The 21,039-nt window shown below is 40.1% G+C and overlaps 2 protein-coding genes across 7 annotated transcripts in view; one reads left to right on the top strand and one right to left on the bottom strand.

The window, feature by feature from the left end:
• LOC126368039 (protein numb) overlaps positions 1-6,457 on the top strand; it is a 30,886-nt gene extending 24,429 nt beyond the window's left edge. The window contains exons 4-7 of the mRNA XM_050011897.1: positions 301-512; positions 731-959; positions 1,359-1,527; positions 2,071-6,457. Coding sequence (XP_049867854.1) covers positions 301-512; positions 731-959; positions 1,359-1,527; positions 2,071-2,340 — 880 coding nt within the window. The 3' untranslated portion in view covers positions 2,341-6,457. The remainder of the gene's footprint in view (positions 1-300; positions 513-730; positions 960-1,358; positions 1,528-2,070) is intronic.
• A 4,545-nt stretch (positions 6,458-11,002) lies between these two features.
• LOC126367979 (WD repeat and FYVE domain-containing protein 3) overlaps positions 11,003-21,039 on the bottom strand; it is a 52,944-nt gene continuing 42,907 nt past the window's right edge. For all 6 annotated transcript variants that reach the window (XM_050011754.1, XM_050011758.1, XM_050011755.1 and 3 more), the window contains 14 exons: positions 19,643-19,861; positions 18,992-19,143; positions 18,760-18,887; positions 18,261-18,495; positions 17,753-17,979; positions 17,221-17,474; positions 16,784-17,032; positions 16,502-16,693; positions 15,898-16,201; positions 15,326-15,610; positions 14,736-14,930; positions 14,216-14,373; positions 13,291-13,398; positions 11,003-12,949 (listed from right to left, as the gene is read on the bottom strand). In XM_050011754.1, coding sequence (XP_049867711.1) covers positions 12,785-12,949; positions 13,291-13,398; positions 14,216-14,373; positions 14,736-14,930; positions 15,326-15,610; positions 15,898-16,201; positions 16,502-16,693; positions 16,784-17,032; positions 17,221-17,474; positions 17,753-17,979; positions 18,261-18,495; positions 18,760-18,887; positions 18,992-19,143; positions 19,643-19,861 — 2,871 coding nt within the window. In that variant the 3' untranslated portion in view covers positions 11,003-12,784. The remainder of the gene's footprint in view (positions 12,950-13,290; positions 13,399-14,215; positions 14,374-14,735; positions 14,931-15,325; positions 15,611-15,897; positions 16,202-16,501; positions 16,694-16,783; positions 17,033-17,220; positions 17,475-17,752; positions 17,980-18,260; positions 18,496-18,759; positions 18,888-18,991; positions 19,144-19,642; positions 19,862-21,039) is intronic.

The following is a 21,039-nucleotide window of genomic DNA, read 5'->3' as shown; positions in this document are numbered from 1 at the left end:
ATATAAAAGTCGGTGTTTTGTGTGTCTATAATTGGCAGGCATACCGGAACTTTTCCTATGTATTTTATTTTGTGTGTTTGAGTATGTACTGCTGTTGATGTATTTTGAGAAACCATACTATGAATGCGAACCCAATGAACTAACATAAAAATAGTGAACGAGTGCCCGCACCGATTCCCAGATGGCATAGCCGAGCCGCATTGTGTGACGGATGCGGCAGAGACTTGGTTGAAGGAGCATATGATCCACGTAGGATATTTCTTGCCATACGCAATAATAATAATCGTATTTGTATTACAGTTACATCTGCCGGGACGGTACGACGCGGCGGTGGATGTGTCACGGGTTTCTAGCGTCGCGCGACAGCGGCGAGCGTCTGTCGCACGCGGTAGGGTGCGCGTTCGCCGCGTGTCTCGAGCGCAAGCAACGACGCGACAAGGAGTGTGCCGTGTCTATGAGCATCGACGCCGCTAGCCATGCGTTCACTCGGCAGGGATCCTTCAGGAAGTCAGGTCGGTACCTCATCTCTCGTTTCTAAGACTTGTCGTATTTTATCGGCCCAGTATTTTGCCTTGCGTTCTCATCAAAATGTAGGTACCGATTTTACGGATCAATAGGGAATTGATACCATATATGGTATTATAATTCATATATTGGTAATATAATTCTGTATGATATGCTTATACCTTAACCGCTTTCAAGTGATCTCAAACCAAGTGTCTCGTTGTAGGTATAACGGGCCGGCGCGCGTCGGAGGCGGACGCCAGCATGTCCCCGGCGGGCGCGGGCGGCGGCGCCGTCAACGCGGCGCTGGCGGCGCTGCCCGCGCACCCCGCCGCGCCCCCGCCCGCGCCCCGCCCCACGCCGCACAACCCCTTCGCCGTGGAGCGCCCGCACGCCGCGCCGCATCTGCTCGAACGACAGGGCTCCTTCCGCGGCTTCGCGCATTTGAATAACAGGTCTGTTAAAAGAATATCTATCCCTAGATTAAATGCGACGCTGATAATGAGCCACGTGCGTGCGATCTCCGCATTGCACCATTGCTAGTTGTGATGGATGGATGGTTAGTAGGCAGCCCATTCGTCAGTTTTCAAGTCGCCCAACGGCCTTCCACTTGGCTTAATGACTGTTAACAAGTGTTTATAGCTGTGATCGACGATTCTGCGTCCCCTACGAAGCACTAAAGGAGCCTGAAATTAAAGCTACTCGCAACTACTGCTATTGAACTGTTAGTCCAATATCTGGCCGCTTTCGACATTGCTTAGCATTGTTGATCGGTATCAAACAACAAGTACTGCTGGCCTTTGGGCTCCTCCTGTGCGTCTTCATGTATTAACACAAAAAATATGTTTTTTCAGTTCCCCATTCAAGCGTCAGATGTCGCTGCGTATCAGCGACTTACCGTCGAACATGGAGCGGCAACGCACGGGCCTCGGGCTCGGCTCGCCGCCGCGAGGGCCGGTCCCAGCCGCCGCTAACCACAGCTTGCCCGAGGAGAACAATGTTCAACCCATTGCTGCTATCGAGGTGAGAGTTCAGCCATAGAATCTATACAAAAGCGAAAGTTCACTGTGTGATTCGCTCGTAATTTTCAACATTTTGTATCTTGGGTGTTCTTTTTAGGAAGTAGGTACTGTCTACAAAATTCCACCTCTAAGGGAGTAAAAAGCGGTGTCAAAGTTTCTATGAAACTTACTATTTTTTTAAGTTAAAAGACATTTCGCTGGCGAACTCGCGGGCGGATAGCTAGTACACAATAATGCTGCGTATAGAAGGGACACTCCGCCCCGTACAGACACGAGTACGATTACCCTACTTTTTGTACGTTTTGCGTACCTACTTCAGTTCGTAAAAGTAAAGAGTAAGGATCGCGCTCGGACTGCCTGTCTCACATACAGTTGCGTGTGTATAAAAATTGCACCTTTGTAAGAACGAGAGTTTTGTGTGACAAGCTGTACCGTGATATATATACAATTTGATTGTTTGTTCTATAAATAGTCGGGAACGAAGAAAATTTTGGCACTCGTCCTGTAAGGGATTCATTTTATATTTGAGTGGTTTTAATTTCAGGAGAAGAGCATGGACGACCCGGTGGCGGCGATGTGCCAGCAGCTGTCGATGGGGCTGCGCGCGCTGACGGAGGAGGCGGTGCCCGTGGCGCCCGCGGCGCCGGCGCGCGTGGCGGCGGCGCTGCCGCACCCCGACGCGTGGCTGGGCAAGATCGCCGGCGCCGCCGCGCCCGCGCCCCGCGCGCCCGCGCTCGGCGCCGCCGGCCGCGCCGCCTCCTACGCCGGACACTCCACCAACCCCTTCCTCACACCCGCGCCCACGCCGCTATAAACGGAAAGCCACGCCTGCGCGGACTCAAGTAGCGGGTGAATCGCGGCTGGTGAAAACAGCGAACAGTGAGCAGACGTCACTGAAGAGTACCCAGATACGAAAAACGAAAGCGTCCTTTAAAAAGTATATGCCTTTGATTTCGAACTTGCGAGTCAATCGCTCTCCTCGCATCGAAGGAAATAAGGCTCTATAGCACTAGCGTGATGCACGCGATCACACCCGCGACTTAAGTAAGCGTTGTCTATTAACTCCATCCACAGTTTGCGACGATAGCTCGTCGACACTGAGCGTCACGATCCGTTCTATTGTCAAAAGCAAAAGTTCCCCAATGACGTCTGAACCGGCACTCGCCCGACGCAGTGTAAAACATTGTAAAATCACACGTAATATTTACATTATAAAAACAGAAAGATCAATTCAACTATACAAAGAAGCTTGAGTAACGTGTAATTTAATTTCACTAACATTATAATCCTATAAAATAGCCAATATGGTAACGCAACCAACGAATGTCTGTGAATGTGTACTTAATGGTCGTTATTTGAATATTGACGTGTCAGCATCGACTGTTTATTCAAAATTGTTGGAATGGAATTATTACAAGTTTAGAGTTTTTGGGATTCGGTGTATCGTGAGTTGGTGCTCGAGCGACAGGCGCTACTGCCTGTTTTGTCTGCGATGCGCAACTTAGTTGAATGTTTCTAATTTTCTATTCATTACTTGCTTAACCTATCCATGGGTGTATCCGGTCGCTGTACAAAATATTATTGTTGTGAATCATTGTACGCGACTATTAGAGTGAGACAACACTATAAAATGCTCAAATTGTTTCGGTGGTATGAGGGATCCACTCACGTTGAAAATGTTACTGGGGTTATTCAGTCCTACCACGTAGCTAGTGTAAGATGCACTTATTTGTTTGAAAAGCACGTAAAGTTATCGAGTCGTAGTGATAGCCCCTCGACAACACATTCTAATAACAATGGATACATTTGAGCGCCCCTTTATAAGATATAACTCGTTTCATGAAATTGTCAGACGAGAGGCAAAGCGATCAGAAACGAAATGTTGATTTAAAGCGACTCTTAGAGTCAACACAACTAATTTTCTAAGAAATATTAGTGGAAATATTTTTGTGACTCCGATGCCAGTTAAATATAACAGATTGTAATCAAAATATTTATTGACAAGTTATGTCTGTTGTAAGATGAAATGTTGGTTGGATGTAAATCAACAGTGTATCACAAGAATAGAGTAATGTTGTACTTAATTATTATCGTCCGTCGCACTGTGCTTTTGCGCTGCACTGTATGCTACGTGTTGGTGTATGTAGGTAGGCCCGTGCGTGCCGGCGAGCGCGCTGCGCGGACAGTATTCCCAGCGCGGCGCGGCGGCGCTCGCACCATCTAACAAACGAACAATGCAGTATTTTATCGCTTAACAAACTACGTAATTGTATTATAGGGTTTTGGATATATTTTTCCTTTTTGTATATAATTGTAAATTTGTAGGATATTTACCGTTCGTGGATCTGTTTTTTTTATACTTTTTTTATTCGTGAACACAGACAGGTGTGTAGGTAGGGGAGCTAATGATATTTTCGTTCGTTCATTAACTTAATTTTCAACTTAGGAAATTTTGCGTACTTACATGTTATTACTTGTTTAGTTATACTTTATGTTAATTAAGTTATTCTGTTATTAATTTCTTTTTTTTTTTCGCCTAAAGTCAGCCTGTGCTTATGAAGTTTTCTCTTGGCTGATTGGTGATAATAAACGTACAAGCATTCAGAAATATGCCTTTCTCATGGAAATCTAATACAGTACAAATGGTATAATGATTTTCCTATACGACCACAACATAATAGAAAAGTTATTCGTGTTACATTCCAGGTTGTTCACTAAATTCGATAATGTAGATGAAATATATAATAATATAATGCATATCAGTAGCTAATGCATAAATATAATCGCACCTGTACTTACGACTTGTAATACTTAATTGTAAAAATTATCTAATAGAAAAAGGATAGAAGATCACAGAAGCATGATTCTAAAAATTAAACCAAAAAAACTTCTGGAGGTATAACTTTAGCGGATAATTATGTCTTCGACGTCTTATAATGAAACAATACTTTGTCCATTTTCTATCTATATTTTCAAACTTCTGTGCTCTTCTGACACGCCACCTTGAAGGAGCGACTTAAAATTGAGACTTAAGTAACAATATAATTTAATTGTTGACGTAAATGGTGCTGATTCTTGCACACACCATCTAATTTTATGTTAAGTTATACCTGCCATTTTCTTATCCCCTGAAAAAGAAAGGGACGGGTAATCGAAAGGCATAAAATTTGTGGAACACACGTCAATTTTAGACAAAAATTTGAAAAGCCCTAAAATTGTATATTGGTCAATAACCTGACGGAATTAAGTTGAGAGCACGCGTCAAACGAGAATCGTATATGAACGGGATGCCTATTGTATTCGCCTGGGTCATTCGTCCCTTTCCTTTTCGGCGGATAAGAAAATGACAGGTATAACTTAAAATTAGGAGGTGTCTGCAGGAATTGTGGCCTATGTTTATCTTATGAGATCTATCGTATTCCTACGTGACTGGAATCTATCCTTTAATAGTACTTAAATCTATTGAAGCTTTATACTGACAGACGATTTATCTGCATTTTGCTATAAAAATCCTAAGCGAGCTTTATTTTGTATAGATGTGCTAAAATCTACTTAAGCCGTGGGTTCATAAAGCTTAATAAAGCGATTGTCAGTATAAAACTTATATTAATACTCAAGTAACGTGTATAAAAGGCAACTGCGATTGTATAATTATCAATATATTAAATGTGACAAGAATTAATTCTATCTAACAGCATTGATTTACCACTACCGTAGATACAGCGCTTGATACAAAAATGCGGTGAAAACTTGGCGCTTGTTTAACTATATACGTACATTCGTACACAGCGGTATAATTATATATTCAATACAATCGTATGAAATTAAGAAAGTACGCATCGTCTTATTACGTATATTAGCGCGTGGTGATTCGCAACGCGGTCGGGTTATACTGCGACTCGGATTGACGTACTCCCGAGTACTTGTTTTAGTGTATTTTAAACAAAAATTATAATTTTGGTGGATTTTACTGCGATTAAAATGTTTATACTATGATAACATGCACAATGTCATTACTTATTAGAAATGTAATGTTCCATCCTTATTTTTTCGCTTTGAGCTTCTATTTTTGCAAGTTTATACCACGCATTTCCCCGTGTTGCCAGTTCGGCGTCTAATCACGCACTGACGTACTGTCAACCAACGTCGCTATACTTTGCGTCCCACTTTTTGAGCGCTGATGTTCAAGCTACGGTAGTAGTAAATCTATGATCTAACGTGTTAAATCTCTGATAATCGTGTGACGTGTACCATGTAATTATAATTGTACTAACTCAGTGTATTATCGCAGGGACGAGGTTACTGCCATAGCCATAGCTGTTGCATTCGATGTCTATATAACAGATGTATCCAGTTGACGATATACTTATACTTACTTTGGGCGTAAATATCAAAATTTGACTATCAGTCTTACATTGAACTACATACTAGGACATACCCACAACAGTAACTAGCGATTTTAAAAACTCTGATTTCATTTCCGCATGATTTTATTATATTGGTATTTGCGTCCAAATTATATACGTTGTGATAACTGTGAATCGTAGGTAAGATGTAATAGAATATTTTGAATACGTGCACATAAACAAATGAAACGGCACCATATTTTATAAACTTATTAAAGTTACTCGCTGTTACATACAAAGTACATACATTAAACCCTAGGATAGTTTGTACCGATACCTTATTCTGTGACATGTTTTCTTGTGCCCGCCAAACTGCCGCTTATTTATTAAAAAAAGAAAATCTATCGGACAATTTGTACTTAATTTATCAAAATTAATGTTGTTTCGAAATTTTTGTTGGGTGTTAATTTATATTCTACAGTGATTTTATCGTAAGCATGTAAATATCCGCGCATATATGTAGATATTTTAGATAATGAGAGTTCAAATATTATGAAGAATAATAAATATTATGTTTAGTTGAAACTGTTTTTTACTGATTGCGTTCCTGCATTCCACATTAAATAAACACGCTCCAAAGAAAAGGGTATCATTTAAGCTATCACCAATTTAATTAGTTTTGTGTTTCTTAAATAATAGGGTTTGTCCTCAAAATAGTAGATCTGTCACCAAAATGTAGTCACCAAACAATGCAAAATCAGTTCCACAATAAATCACCTAAAATCCTGAGATATAAGGTCTAGTACCAAATAAATGTTTTTGTATGTATTATAATAGGTGTGTCCTAATAAGTATTTAAACAAACTAATTTAAAGAGATTACCAATAAATCATATTATGTTACTAGAAAATTGCATTAAGTTCAAATAAAAAATTAGGGTTGTCATCATCGTTTCAACCAAAACATTCTGCTACTTAACTAGACTCCCAAGGTTCTAAATTTCCACTGGTAGTATAAATTATATTTAGCAGAGTAGTAAATAAAACAATTAAAGTCAATATAATCAATATTTATTGTTTAAAATAATTACCACTGAACAATCAGCGCTGGTTTAAAATAGCTGGCTTATGGCACGCCGCGCCGCCCGCGTCGCGCATCGTGTGATCGAACCTAGTTACCTACTACCCATCGTTGAGGCCGGATTGGTCAATTTTTAAAGCGCGCCAATTTGTCTCCGCCCCTTTGATCATTTTTTCATTAAAATTATAAATTGATGTATTAAATTGGTAACGAATACTATTAATTTAATATCTGAACGAAATAAAATGTTACTACTGTATTGGTGACAAAATATCAAATAAAAAGGAGTCGCAGTCAGGGATCGATAATCGATTTATTTGGTGACAGATCTACCATTCTGAGCACAGAGTTATTATTTAAGTAACAAAACTGTTATTATAAGAACGAAGTTTATATTCATGTAATGCAATATAATTTTATTGGTTATCGATCTCTTATTTTACACATATATTAACATTAATTTGATAATTCATACCTGGGAACAATTTTTGTTTATCTGAGAACGAAAATATTTCGTGGCGATAGATCTATTTATTAGGTGATACATCTTGATGACAAATATAAATTTTGGTGATAGAAAATATAGTCCCCCAAAGAAAACCTTATTCAGTTCAGCCAACAAGACTGCTGGCTATTTCTTTTGTGTAAAGGTTATAATTGAAACACTCAGTCGGTTGACTGTACCACTTTATTCATTCATACATGAATACATTATTCAACGGCATAAACTTCAGTGCCTACCAACTACCTAAACAACGTAGAATATTGTCTGTAAAGTATTTTTCTATACAATTTGGGTGAACAACATCCACTTATATTAAAATGTGGTTTAATCTACGGGGCTAGACGGTTTACATTATCGTAACGAAGCTATCGTGCGTAAATTTGAATTTTCACTTCAAATCTCAAAAGTATAGTTCCCTATCATTTGAGATATAATTTCTAGATTTCACTAAGAATTTACAAATATAGAAAACTACGTTCGAGTAACTGACACGTACGATTCTAGATAATTTACGCTATTATATTGACTTCCGTAAATTGTGAAGCTATTTTTTCCAGCAAGCAAGTTACAAGCGTAGTAACATGGTAATATATAGAATACTGTTTACCCTGTAAAAAAATAGCTGAAGGGTCGAACTGCTGTATATTTCGGCAGATATTGTATTTAATTACCTTTATCAATATTTACGAGGATTTATTATGTTGTATAAAGATGCACGAAAAATTATTTAAATAAAATATAGAGTATCGATTACACATAGTTAATTACATAATATCATAATAGATCATTTGCCATGCTAGTATGCGACTAGGAATGTTATCTAAAATGCATCAAAACTTGTTACATGTCATAATATAGTTTAGTAAATGATACATTTAAAAGAAAGTGATTTTCATTATAAATAATGATTGCGAGGAAGAATTAAAAACAAATACGATATAAAACACATGACTAGTACTAACAAAATTTCAGCTTACATCACATGATTTTCTCAAAATTTCATATTATGTCGTGTTAAGGTGATTCGTTTTCCATACAAAAGTTGATGCAGTGCTACAGGAAAACGGATAGAGGAATATTGTTATAAAACCGATAAATAGTAATATTTTGGTGTATTATTTTCGCAAACTAACAAAAATTTAGGGTCCGAATACGAGAAGTACCATATTTCAGACCCTCAATTTTGATCAATTCTACATTTGTAGTGGTGCAGATTACAGTGTATTTGCTGAGCGTGTAGAGGTGTCAATGTTAGTTTGTGTGCGTGATAGTTTTTTTTTTCTAAAGGCTTTGACTACTTGACAAGTGTAATAGAATGTCAGTGACAATTTATAAAGAGATTTTGTATGAAGAGAATAAATATAAATAAAAAACTAAAAATACTACAATCTGAGAAAAGGAATATTGGAAAAATATTTTTGTAAAAACACAAAAACAAACAAATACACAGTATTTTAAACATTTTTAAATAATGGGTAAATACCGTGTTTTAAAAGAGGACATATATTATAATAAAAAATCAATACATAAAATGAAATGGCTGTATGGGCATAGTTCCCTTTGCCTTACCCTTCGGGGAAAACCAAATCAAAAAAGAAGTTGTTGCATTTGCCGGCCTAAATAGTAGTCATTTATAATTAATTGTTTTTCCATCCAACATACAGATTTATTTATATTCTCTTTGCCGCGGACTTTTTGGTGGGACCGGGAACGGGAAGGTTGCTTTCTTCATTGAATAATCTAAATAATCAATACGAAGTGGTGTTTTGTGGTTAATGATCACATTAGTCGGAAAACATTCCCGATAGTATTATTAAATCGGAATATTCAATAAACAAAGTGTACCTATCTATTTTCGCTTTGCGCCAACAAGCCGCTTACTTCGTTTGGGGTTCGGAGTAGGAGTCTGCTCCGAGGGTGGGGGCTTAGGTTTCATCATTTCATTAATCATCATCAAGAAAAAAAAAACACAAGACATGGCTGTATGGGCATAGTTCCCTTTGCCTTGCCCTTTGGGAAAAAAATAAGATAAATTTTGAAATTCTTATGTATAATAAACAAACATCACAGACATCATGACAGATCTAAAACTAAATAAAATCTTTTTTCTTTTTTCTATTTGACTTATTTATGAATTTTAATCAAGAAAACGTGATAATAAGTTCGACAGCAACCAGTTCAGGTCCCCGAAACAGCCCATTTCAGGCCGCGTATATATGGAAATACTACTTCAATACGTCCCAGCCTCGTCTTTTTTAACGTCCTCGTTATAAAAAGACGTCCTAACCTGAACTAACTAACCTAACAATAAACACCACGCGTAAATATATGTCCAGAAATGCGCTGTGAGTCGTCTGGACTGGGCGCGAAAACAACATAGAATTCGATTAGGTGCTAAGTGTCCCGCATGCTATCACCAGCTGTCACTGACATACGTATGAAGTCCCGCGGATTTTATTGGAACTAAATGACAAGTCATAATAATTATATGCGGATACTGCGACATCAGCGCCGTGCTTGCGGGACGTCCTGAAGCGCTATTACATCTTTCAAACGCGATGCGACAAAGTTTGAACCTACGCAATTTAGGAAAAATCTACCTTATTATTACTGTACTGTGATCGTTATTTGTAAAATCATACAATACATATACACAATATAATTATTATGACATATTGTGGACTTTTCGGTATACCTACAAAAAAGGAACAATTCAACCATACGTTGTTTTGTTATATCTCAATGGGCTCAGGCAGCGTTTTCGCCGAAAGCTCCAAGTCGGCTATATTTGTAACGATAATTATGTTTGACATTCATCATCATTTTTGAACCATTTTATACAAAAAAAATACTTGTATAAATTATAAACCCTAAAGCACGCCCATGAATCACTCTACTCATTGGTGAAAACCGTATGAAAATCCGTTCAGTAGTTTTTTAGTTAGCCGCATGTTCACTGATGCGATTAATGCCTCTTAGAATTTTACAAAATAAAAAATACGGAAATTACGGAAGGTACTTTAGTGCAAAGTAAATTATTGTATACTTAATTATAATATTATTGGTAAAAGTGATACTTTTTGAAAATTCCGTAACAAATAGACGGGTTCGCCAAATTCAATTGTAAAAAAAAATACAAAAAGTAAAAACAATTAAAACATGCAGTTGGGTTTGAACCGTGAACCTTAAGAATGGCGGCTACTGCTTTACCAAATGCGCCATTTAGAAGTTAGAAGTAGACTTCAAATTATGCATCTCTTTTAATAGCTAACCTAGTTCGCATGTGTGTGTGACAGCTTCGTGTTTGTACACAAATTGAAATGACACCAACTTTTGATGCAATGTTTCAATATGATATCTTCAGTAAATACTTCAAAATTGTAGCTTAACTTAAAGATAATGTATGTAAGATTTCGCCACCTAACATTTCACTGGGTCAGAACTCAACACTAAACGAATAAATGGAAAAAAATACGAAAACTGCAGAAGTAACGCCATCTACTGACGCAGCGTTACCTAGCTGACTGAAACACATCACCTTAATAATAAACCAATCAAATATAATAAATTATATCACAATTGTAAAGTAACAACAGCTTCCTGTGTGAATAGATTAAAAATAATAATATTAATTAATATAGCTATATATTTAAATTAAACTTACACACTAATTGAAGCTGACTCAGCAAAAAGAAACAACAAAACAGCATGTTAATTTTGAGATCGATTATAAAGGATAGTAGATTACTATTTAATAACATTTCCTATATTATTAATACTGATTTAATGACGATTTCAAATAATAATAAATGTTACAACAAAATATCCCTATAACGGTAAATAATGTTTGCGTGTAGAAAAAATTGGGGCGAACGACTTGTAAAAATATAAGTTTATAATTTGTAATCTAAATATTACACTTAGCAAACATTAATTTAACACTTATACATTTATAAGTTAACAAAAGGTAGCTAAACATCGAAAACATATTTTTTTTCTGTATTTTTGTGTTACGTGCGCCATACGACAATTTCAGCCAAGGGCAGTGAGATTAACGTACACCTCTTTATAGTTGTCTTTTGTTTAAACACGCTATTCTCACATTATAAATAAGTATATTGAAAATAGTAGATAAGTAACTTTTAATAATACAATACTACTTCACTTAAACACTCTTAAAGCATTTTATGGTCATTTACACGAAAATAATATCAAGCATCGTATTACATCTCGAAAGTATTTGAATTGTAACATCTAATTTTGCCGTATCGCAGCGTTACTTTCATTACTTTACCGTATTGTTCACGCATGGCATTCCCTACAAGAAACTTCCCGTCTCTATACGTCTATATGTATAGAGATCTATATCAGCCGTCTATGTTTAGTAGCCAGTTAGTTAAAGATCCATGAAAAACCTCCTTAGCTGTTCACATTTTGAGCTCTGTGACGGTTTAGATTCGGTCTCATATTTAGGTTTCAAATTCCTACTTCATAGCGCCACTAACTAGAAGTACATTTTAAACTTTATAGGCACGTGTCATAACTTCAACCTATTCCTGTGCAATGAATGATTTCAATGCATCTTGCACATAACTCACATCGAAATTCACGTAGTTTTGAGTGTTTACGCCTACATCAGATGTTCTAAGAGTTGAAAAAAATACGCGAATATTACCATTGGATGTGATACAGAGATGTCTTACAATATAGTAATAGATAAATAGTCTCGTAGGCTTCAAATGAGTTGATAAAAACTATTTTTCCGTATATAATTTGAACATTATAGTGTCGCTAGAGTTTGACATGTAATATTTAGTTAACATTTTTTGTTCGTTTTTATATTTTTAGGCAATCAATGTAAATACATGACGTACATGACGTCATTATCTAACCAAGCCGCTTGCTCTATAGTGGCGGCATTGTATAATGTAATATAGCTACTCGGCATTCTTATATTCAACTGGAATTGTTTTCGGAAATTTTGCGTATCTCTATAACGTGATACTGTGTTTTGGTATGAACCTACAACGACGTACGACGTATATCGTCGTTTTACGAGGTATTTTTTACCTTCAATTAGCTATTGCGAGTACAACTAAACGAATAGAATGTAACATAGACGTTACTGCGACAAAACATCTATGAAGCACTCGGGCCTCGTATTTGTACCTGCGCATAAGATATATAAGTGTGTATAAGCGAATCATGGCAAACTACTAAATGTCATTACAGAATCTAGAACCATTTAAAAAGTCAAGTTGAATTTCGGTGTAAGAATCTCGAGTAGCCGCAAAGTTTGGTTAAGCTAGAGTATAGTATATAGGTGTCTAGTCCCGCTTGTTGTGTATGTTGTCGTAGCAGGTCTGGCAGACGCGCACGGGCCGCAGCGCGCGCAGCCGCCGCACCGGCGCCTCGTAGCGCGAGCAGCGCCCGCAGAACACGCAGCCGCACTCGCGGCAGTGGTGGCGCCGCTCCAGCGCCGTGAACCGGACCTACACGATAACCAGACAGGATAAATAACAGCCTCTGTGCTCCAGTGGCTGAGGGTCGGGCTTCGGAGGTCCTGGATTCGAATCCCGATGGGAACACACCTCAGAAATCTCTTTGTGATTTGCTGGCTTGGTTTGACGTCGCGGTAGTCAACGGTGCGTTCCCAGGCAAGTGAGAGAAATCGCACGTGACATTCGATAGATGGCGCGCAAAAAATGAGTCAAACGCCCAGTCATTGGCTTCGTATCTACTACTTACTGCTGTAAGTAAGTAGTCTATACATGAGCCATGTCAGGGGCCTCGACCCACGACATTCGTGAAGAATCTATTAGTCTGTCCGTACCTGACACTGTGTGCAGTAGGGGGCGGTATCGTCTCGTATCCAGTGGTCCGCCGGGCCGCCTTTAGCGCCAGACGAACTTGACATGTCCGGAGCCGACCAGCGGAATATCTATAAGACACAGATAATGTATATTGAGTTAGTGAAAAGTGATCATTCGATCGCCTATCAAATTAGCAAATGGTAAATTGTTACGTATATAGGATATGAATCTCACATCGCCATGTATAGAATAACCATAAACTCATGCCCGTAATAGAAGACGACAACTTGCAGACGCTTTTAATGCGAAGGCCTAAGGTGGTTATGATTTTCCTTACGCTGACAGGACTGACCGGTGATCACATTAATGGTCCATCGTGTTAGAAAATACGATCTCTCTGTCGGTTTTTACGATATTCCCGGAAAGATCAAGCTCAAGCAGTTTTTTAAACACACCTAGTGGAAAATAATAAGCTAACAGAAACACAAAAGACAGAAGTAGAACAGAACAAGTTCGGTGAAGTGTGAGTACTTAGTTCATCTTGCGATGGATGTACATAACATAACAAATACTTTATTGCACAAACAGGAAAATACAAAATACAAAACAAAAGAGAAATAGAAAGAGTACAATAGGCAGCGGGGTACCTTTTACCATGCCATTTGGGATATAGGCATGAGCTTGTGGTGTTAATGACTACTTAAATGATAAAAATGTCTGGTATTGAATGTGTTCCCCTAGTTATTAAATAACTTGTCATGTATCCCCTCACTGGTTTTTAAAAGATGTGTTGCTGTTGCAGTTTCTTGTCATTTCTTCTCCTCAGCTATAACACCTTGCGAAATGACGTAAATTCAAAAATGTTACATTGACCTTCAACAAGTTTATCCATGATAATTACGTTTAATAAATGATTCTGATTCTGTTATGTTATCGTAAGCTTACCCGCCCGCGCGCGTCCCCGACCGCAAGCCCGCGGCCGCTCTTGGCGGCGGCGACGGCGGTGACGGAGGCGGGGCACGCGTTGTCGCGCCGCTCGTACGCCGTGTGCATCGTCAACTTGCCGCGCAGAACCAGCCGCCGGACCCATTTTGTTCCTGATTCTGTAACACATATTAAATTTGCCTGGTCTGTATACACACCCACTCTTCGCCAGCTATGTTTAAGTCCCATGTAATAGAAGGCGAGCCTATTGCCATTACCAGGCAGTTATCTATGTTGCAAACATGATATCAAACTCATTAAGTCGAATTCAGTTGTTAAGAGCCCTAGCCGGGATTCGAACCCGTAACGCTAAGATGTAAGACACGCCTTAGCCGAACATGACCATCATAGTCACGGTTAAACTCAGGCATGGACAGATATTACAGGCAACAAAGGGCCGTACAATAAATACATTAACCTAAGTACACATGTCCTTCAGAATTAAAAAAATAAAAAGAAAAATCATTTTTGTGAAACATACCAATCTCAGTAATAGGTGGTTTCTGTATCTGCTTGTGTGTGGGCGCCGGCGAGGCCGGCGCGGACACTACGACGAAGGAGTCCGTGAGGCTGGTGTCGGACTTGCTGGTGCGCAACGCGCCCTCCGCGTCGCCTGACTGCCCCGCCGTCGTGTCCAGCGAGCCAGACTCGCTCGAGTCGCCTATACTTCCGCCGCCTAGACAAGTTGTTACATAAAATCACCTATTTTTAAAATCAAAAGTAATTTGTTTTTAATGCAGGATTACGGATAAGAGAAAAAGCAGTTCTATTTTAGTTTAAATTCAGGATCTGGAGTTCCGGATTCGATTCCCGATGGAGACATTGTCGAATTCACTGTGAAGCAGTCCTTTGTTTGGTAAGGACTTTGGTAAAGGTTTGAATCACCTGATTGTCCGAAAAAGTAAGATGATTCCGTGGTTTGGAGGGCACGTTAAGCCGTTGGTCCTGGCTATTAGCCGTTAACCAACCCACGGTGGAGCAGCGTGGTGGATTATGCTCCATACCTCCTTCGGCTGTTTATGTAAGTTGCATCCCACACGCGAGGAGACTAAGTTAACGTTTAAAACTCACTCTTTCTGTACAAGGGGTTTCCTTTCGACTTGCGCCTGAGCACGACATTCCCTTGCTTCTGCAACTTGCTTTTCTCCTTCTCTACTTCCAAGTCCTTCTCATTGTCATACTCTTGCTTGGCTTCGTCACAGGAGTCTACAATCTCGTCCTTATGTTCTTCGGCATAGTGTTCATCGTTGTCGCTGCATACGTCCTTCTCGTCGTGTCTTCTAGCTGATTCTTTGGCGCTCGTCGTCTCACAAGCGTCCGAGAGAGAACTCTCTGATGCTGATTTTGTGAGGTTACCTATACAGATTGTAATATTTGTGACTGATGTTACACGTGAGCTAGAAATTGATGGATAGAAGAAGATAGCTTCTGTTTATAAAAACAAAAGCAACATTTTAATTACTTTTTAGATGAGATCCAATTCTGTTTAGAATATGCCTTTGAAACACTATGCTACAAAAATAGAGTAGATTTTTTGTTCGTGTCGCTCCGAATGCTCCAAATAGATACTCAAATTTAAATCAAAATGATTCCAGAATACTAATAAGATACTACGACAGAAAAATTCATACGTCCTAACGTACCTGACCCTTCATTCTCTTGCGACAGACTCATTTGTTTGACCAACTCCTCGACCCTCTTGATGGCGGCTTCTCTCTTCCCCGGATCTAGATCTTCTTTCCCCTCACCGTCACTCCGTCCCTCTCCCTCCGACTTGACATCTTCGCTGTCAGCTACTGAGAGCTTGTCTTTATCTTGTTCCACGTCCAAGGAGCTTAATCCAGGGTCCAAACTGACCGGCTCAGTGCTTTGTATTTCTGAATTTTGAGCATCCTGGCTTTGAGTCTGGTCTTCCACTGTTTCTGCTATGTAGTCGATAGACCACATCTGAGAAAATAAAAATATGACCATATTTTTGGATATTTAAATTTGGACTCGCGCCGTTGGTCTTTTCTGAGCTGCTTGTCCCACACGACATTAGCCTGGACGAAGTCTGCAGTTCTGCACTGGCAAACCCTACTGAAACGGTTCAGTTGTACTACAGATAGCACTAAGGCCAATTTAGTTAGTTAATTTATTGTATATATTATTTTCGTGGCAGTCGGTCTTTACCCAGCAGTGGGATCTTATATACTACGCAGATTAGACTAGTAGTTAATATAAATTAATTATGAATTTCCTCCTTACCCTAACCACTCCATCAGTGGAGCCGGTGATGATGACATTAAGCGGGTCCCACTCCCGTGTCTGGCTGAAGGCGACGCACAGCACCTGTTGTTGCCCTCTCTCCCGGCCGCCGGCCGTGTCCACCGCTCCTAGTAGCTCTCCGTTGATTGACCACGCGTACAACCAGCTGCCGACACACGTCGCTATGTCGCCCTGGTATAGACATGTTTGGTGAATTTAGTTTGCTTGGTTGTCTAAGGCACATTGAAAACTAATGTTTGTATATAATCTCGTATAACTTACGGTGTTATCATCAATAGCGAGCGCAGACACGGGCGGCGGCACTGTGGGCGCGGCGCTGGGCACCAGCTGCCTCACAAACGCGCCTCTCTCGACATCCCACACTATCACCTGCCCGTCACGACTGCCGCTCACCACCAGGTTATACGCAGGACTAGCCGCCAAACAAGTGATAGCTTCCTCGTGACCGTAAAGACATACTTTCACTGCGAGACGACGCCGGCGGGAGGAGTATTGCCAGACTGTTACCACCTAGAATGGTATGGTGTATTGGTATGTGAAGATAAAAATCGAAATAGACGTGGAACTGGAAGATTTGAAATTCATATATAGTTTAAAATCAATATGTGATGGTTACACAGCAATCAGGATGGGTTAATTGATCGTAACTGCAGAAATTGTAACCATTTTATGGTAATAATTTTGTAAATAATACTCACTGAACTAGTTCCAGCAGTGACAATAGTCTTCGCGGAGGGGCACACGCACGTCACGATCTCGCCGCACGCTTGCGCGACTGTCTCGCAAACAAACACCGCTTTATCATTATCATAATTGCCGATCCTGAGCGAATGGTCCGCGAAGCCCCATGCCACGTACTTGTTGTACGAGGGTGGCATCAACACTTTGTTCTGTTCTACTGCCAAGATGGCTTTGTCCGTGTACAGGATTTGACCCACTGGGCCTTTTACCTCTGAAAAGAGAAATTTCGCTTAAGCATACTGACAACCTCACGAATTAAGTTCTCGTCTGTCGGATCGCAGATCTCGACCAGACACAATGCAAAATCTATTGTCTGGTATTTCGACAGACGAGAGATTAAAATATTTTTCATAGATTATTGATTTTGAAAGACAAAAGTCAAATGATTATCTAAGTAACTAACATTTTCGGATTCATTTTGGGGAATGTGTTAGTCAAAAATTCACCATGAAACTAAATCAGCCAATTACTGGAGGCGTCATAACATACCTTTGACAGGCTGCAAAGACGGCCTTAAGTTCTCCAAGTTGTGGAAGAAGAGTTTCTCCGGTGGTGTAATGCCCTGCGACGGTATGATGTTGTTGGGGTCCAGTATTGTGGAACTCCTCTGGGACATTTTCTTACTAGGGTGTGCCTTCTTGAACAACTGCTTTGGGATCTGCCCGAAGTTGTTGATGAACCCGATCGTCGCGTTCTTCTTCAGGGGGTCATCGATACTAAAAATAAGTTGTGCGTTTGAGATAATTCATAGAGTAAGTAGGCTTTTTAATTTGTTTTGACGTAAATTATTATTTAGGTTTTTTTACCATGAAATGCCTACAGATATACTCAGCCAACTACATGGTTTTAAGTAGTAACTTCATAGTTTAGCACATTTTCCTCGGTCTCGCGTGAGTTCTACTAAGTTGTCTAAGCTTGCGATTTCTGTTCGCTCTTGTATATTGTCAGCCTTTTTCCAGCGACCGACTTACGAAAGGACATAAAACAAAGCACTCACTTGTAAATATCAACGTTGCCCTCGTAGAAGAGGTGGTGGAAGACGTTGCAGGCATCGACGGCGGGCTGTCCCTGCTGCTTGTACCCGAAGACTAGGTCGATCCAGTGGTGCAGACGGTGCGACACGTAGTCCGACTCCAGGGCCGCGCGGTGGAGGCGGATGAACTCGCGAGGGTCACCGCGCGCCCACGGGGGGAGTACCACGTCGCCCAACGCCACGCCAGATTGTTTCGATCCTGATATCATTCACATCACAAAACTCTTATTGCCTATAAACACAAGTAATATATTTTACAACAGTCATACATTAAATGATTTTTGTTTTTTATAGCACTTACCCATGCTTAGGGAAACTTACAAATAGAAAATTAAATTAATGTACTAATTCTTGATAGAGGGCGCTGGCGTCGACTTAATGCCGATACACAGATCTAAAAAATTTCGCAAGAAGGATCCAGTGGTGTACTGTGGTTAAATGTGTTACTGAAATGCCCGTTTACCTAAGTCGAAGTTGTTAGAATTGCACAAAAACTCTGGCAAGTAGAAGAACTCAGGGATGAGTTCTTTCACGTCAGCCATATTGTGCCTTGACGCCGAATTCCACGCTTCTTTTATGGAGTGGAACATTCTGGAACAAAATTATGAGCATCAGCGACTCATGACCAATTCTTGACTCTAACAAGAGTCCGCTTCAGTATATTTTGCTGTTAGTTTCTGAAGTAAATGTGTTACCTATCGGCGAGGTCGAAGTGTCCTCCCTGCAGCCGCAGGAAGTGTTGCGTGAAGGGCTCCATGCGCACCAGGTACGAACACACGATCATGGCGGAGGAGTAGTGCGTGCCGTAGTGGTACGGCGGCGTCTCGCCGTGAGGGTCATCCCACTCCTATAATGTGATCAACGTGTGTCAGCCGGAGATTTAACCTATTTTTATTACAAAAATATGTAGGTTTTAACTATGGTTTGGTTTTTGGGTTTTGGTTCGGTTGGTTGTTTTATGGTTTGGAAATATGCCAGGATTGAAGCAAATGAAATTCCAAAGTCTCTGCTTATCCCAGTGGGAAATAGGCGTGAGTTTGTGTATGTATGTAAATATGTTTGGTGATACTTATTGACAGAATATAGAAGAGAAAGAAAACTTAAAAATGAAGTCTGAATCTCGGGCTGGAGCACTTCACAGCTTTGTCTCGACAGGACATTTACCGCGGCCGTCCGGCGCAGTATAGCCCCAACGGTCAAACTATAGTGTTACCGTATATCTAATAGATTCTTTAGATTTAAAACGGGTCTTAGCTTTTCTAACGCGTTTGGTTATTTTATAAAGGGTTTGGTTTTAAAAACAAGGTATCATGTGTAACATGTGAAGGTTTAAATGTAAGTATCACCTTATATCTCTTCCGAAACTGCTCCAACCGGTCGGGGCTCTGCGCACCCATGGGCTTGGCGAGGTCGCGGAAGGTGGCAGGGTCGGTGAGATCCAGCTCCAATGAATCGTAGTCGGCCAGGATCCATGGAAACACCGGGTACTGCATCAGGTCGTTGTACGACCGTCCCGCCAGTGTGTTCAGGTGCATTAGGTATTGGAAGTTGGAGATCTCGCCGCGCTGAAACAGTTGAATCATGTTGTACTAATTTGTAGCGGAAAAAGTAAGAAATTAAGGTTTACTGCCCACTAATATGCGTTACAACATTACTATCTGTAGCCCGCGACTACGGGTTTAAATTTCCTACAATATAATAGAAATCTATCACGTTGGTCTAAAAGAAAGCTCGGTGAAGAGTGGATCTAGTTCGTTTTGCGATGGATGACGGACGGACTCGAGTAGCCCAATTGATCTTTAAAATGAAGCTTTGTGTAGAATTTCAAATTAGTATTTGTGCGCGACGACTACAGTGAAATTGACGAAAATATAGTCTTTAAAATACAAGTCGCGCCATCTCTTGGCGGGATGCATAATTACGTTCCAGACGCGCCAATACAAATCCGCACCGCGCCATCTCTTGGCCAACATCGGAACTATTACGACGCCCACCAAACGTCATACTAGAACTTTCGCGCCTAGAACTCCGTTTCGATAGAACATACGAGGCTGTTCTAGATATGAGTGACAGAGACAAAACACCAAAGTGTGAATAAGACAGCGATACTCGCGCGGACTATATAAGCGCGCAATGTCCGCCGAACAAACAGTTCTGTTTATACGAAAGAAAAGTTCGTTTACTTATTTAATCGGTGCAAAGTAAGAAGAAGAAATACGGCTACAGTGAGTGAATATAGTGAAACAGTGTGATATAGTGAATCCGTGACAGTTATTTCGTTCGGTGGCAAATCGTGAGTACAGTCTATTTTTCCGTATCCGTAATATTATAGTGAGTGTTCCGTACAGTGCGTGAAGATTATTGCCATAACAGGGCAGACAGTTATAGTGTTCGTGAAGATTATTGCCATAACAGGGCAGACAGTGTATAGCGTTCGGAATATAGTGCCATAACAGGGCCGACAGTGAGTTTATACCGAATACCGTGTTCGTTTATAGTATCGGAAACAGTGAAGTTTCGAGAAGTATTCGTATCGTGATAAGTGATAACAGTGACAGTGAAGTCTCGAGAACCGTGATAGTGTTGTACCACGTACAGTGTATCCGTAACTGTATATTCGATCCGTAAGTAAGGAGACGGAGTAATATAGTTTGTAACAGTTATTTTAGTATAATAGTGTAGCGCAGGCGTAGTATCCGTAAGTAGCAGATATCCGTATTTTCCCGTAACAGTGTTAATAGTT

Source organism: Pectinophora gossypiella, chromosome 7 (genome assembly GCF_024362695.1).
Source record: "Pectinophora gossypiella chromosome 7, ilPecGoss1.1, whole genome shotgun sequence".
Classification (NCBI taxonomy): domain Eukaryota; kingdom Metazoa; phylum Arthropoda; class Insecta; order Lepidoptera; family Gelechiidae; genus Pectinophora; species Pectinophora gossypiella.
Note: the sequence above shows the minus strand (reverse complement) of the source record. Positions and strands in the feature narration are given on the sequence as shown.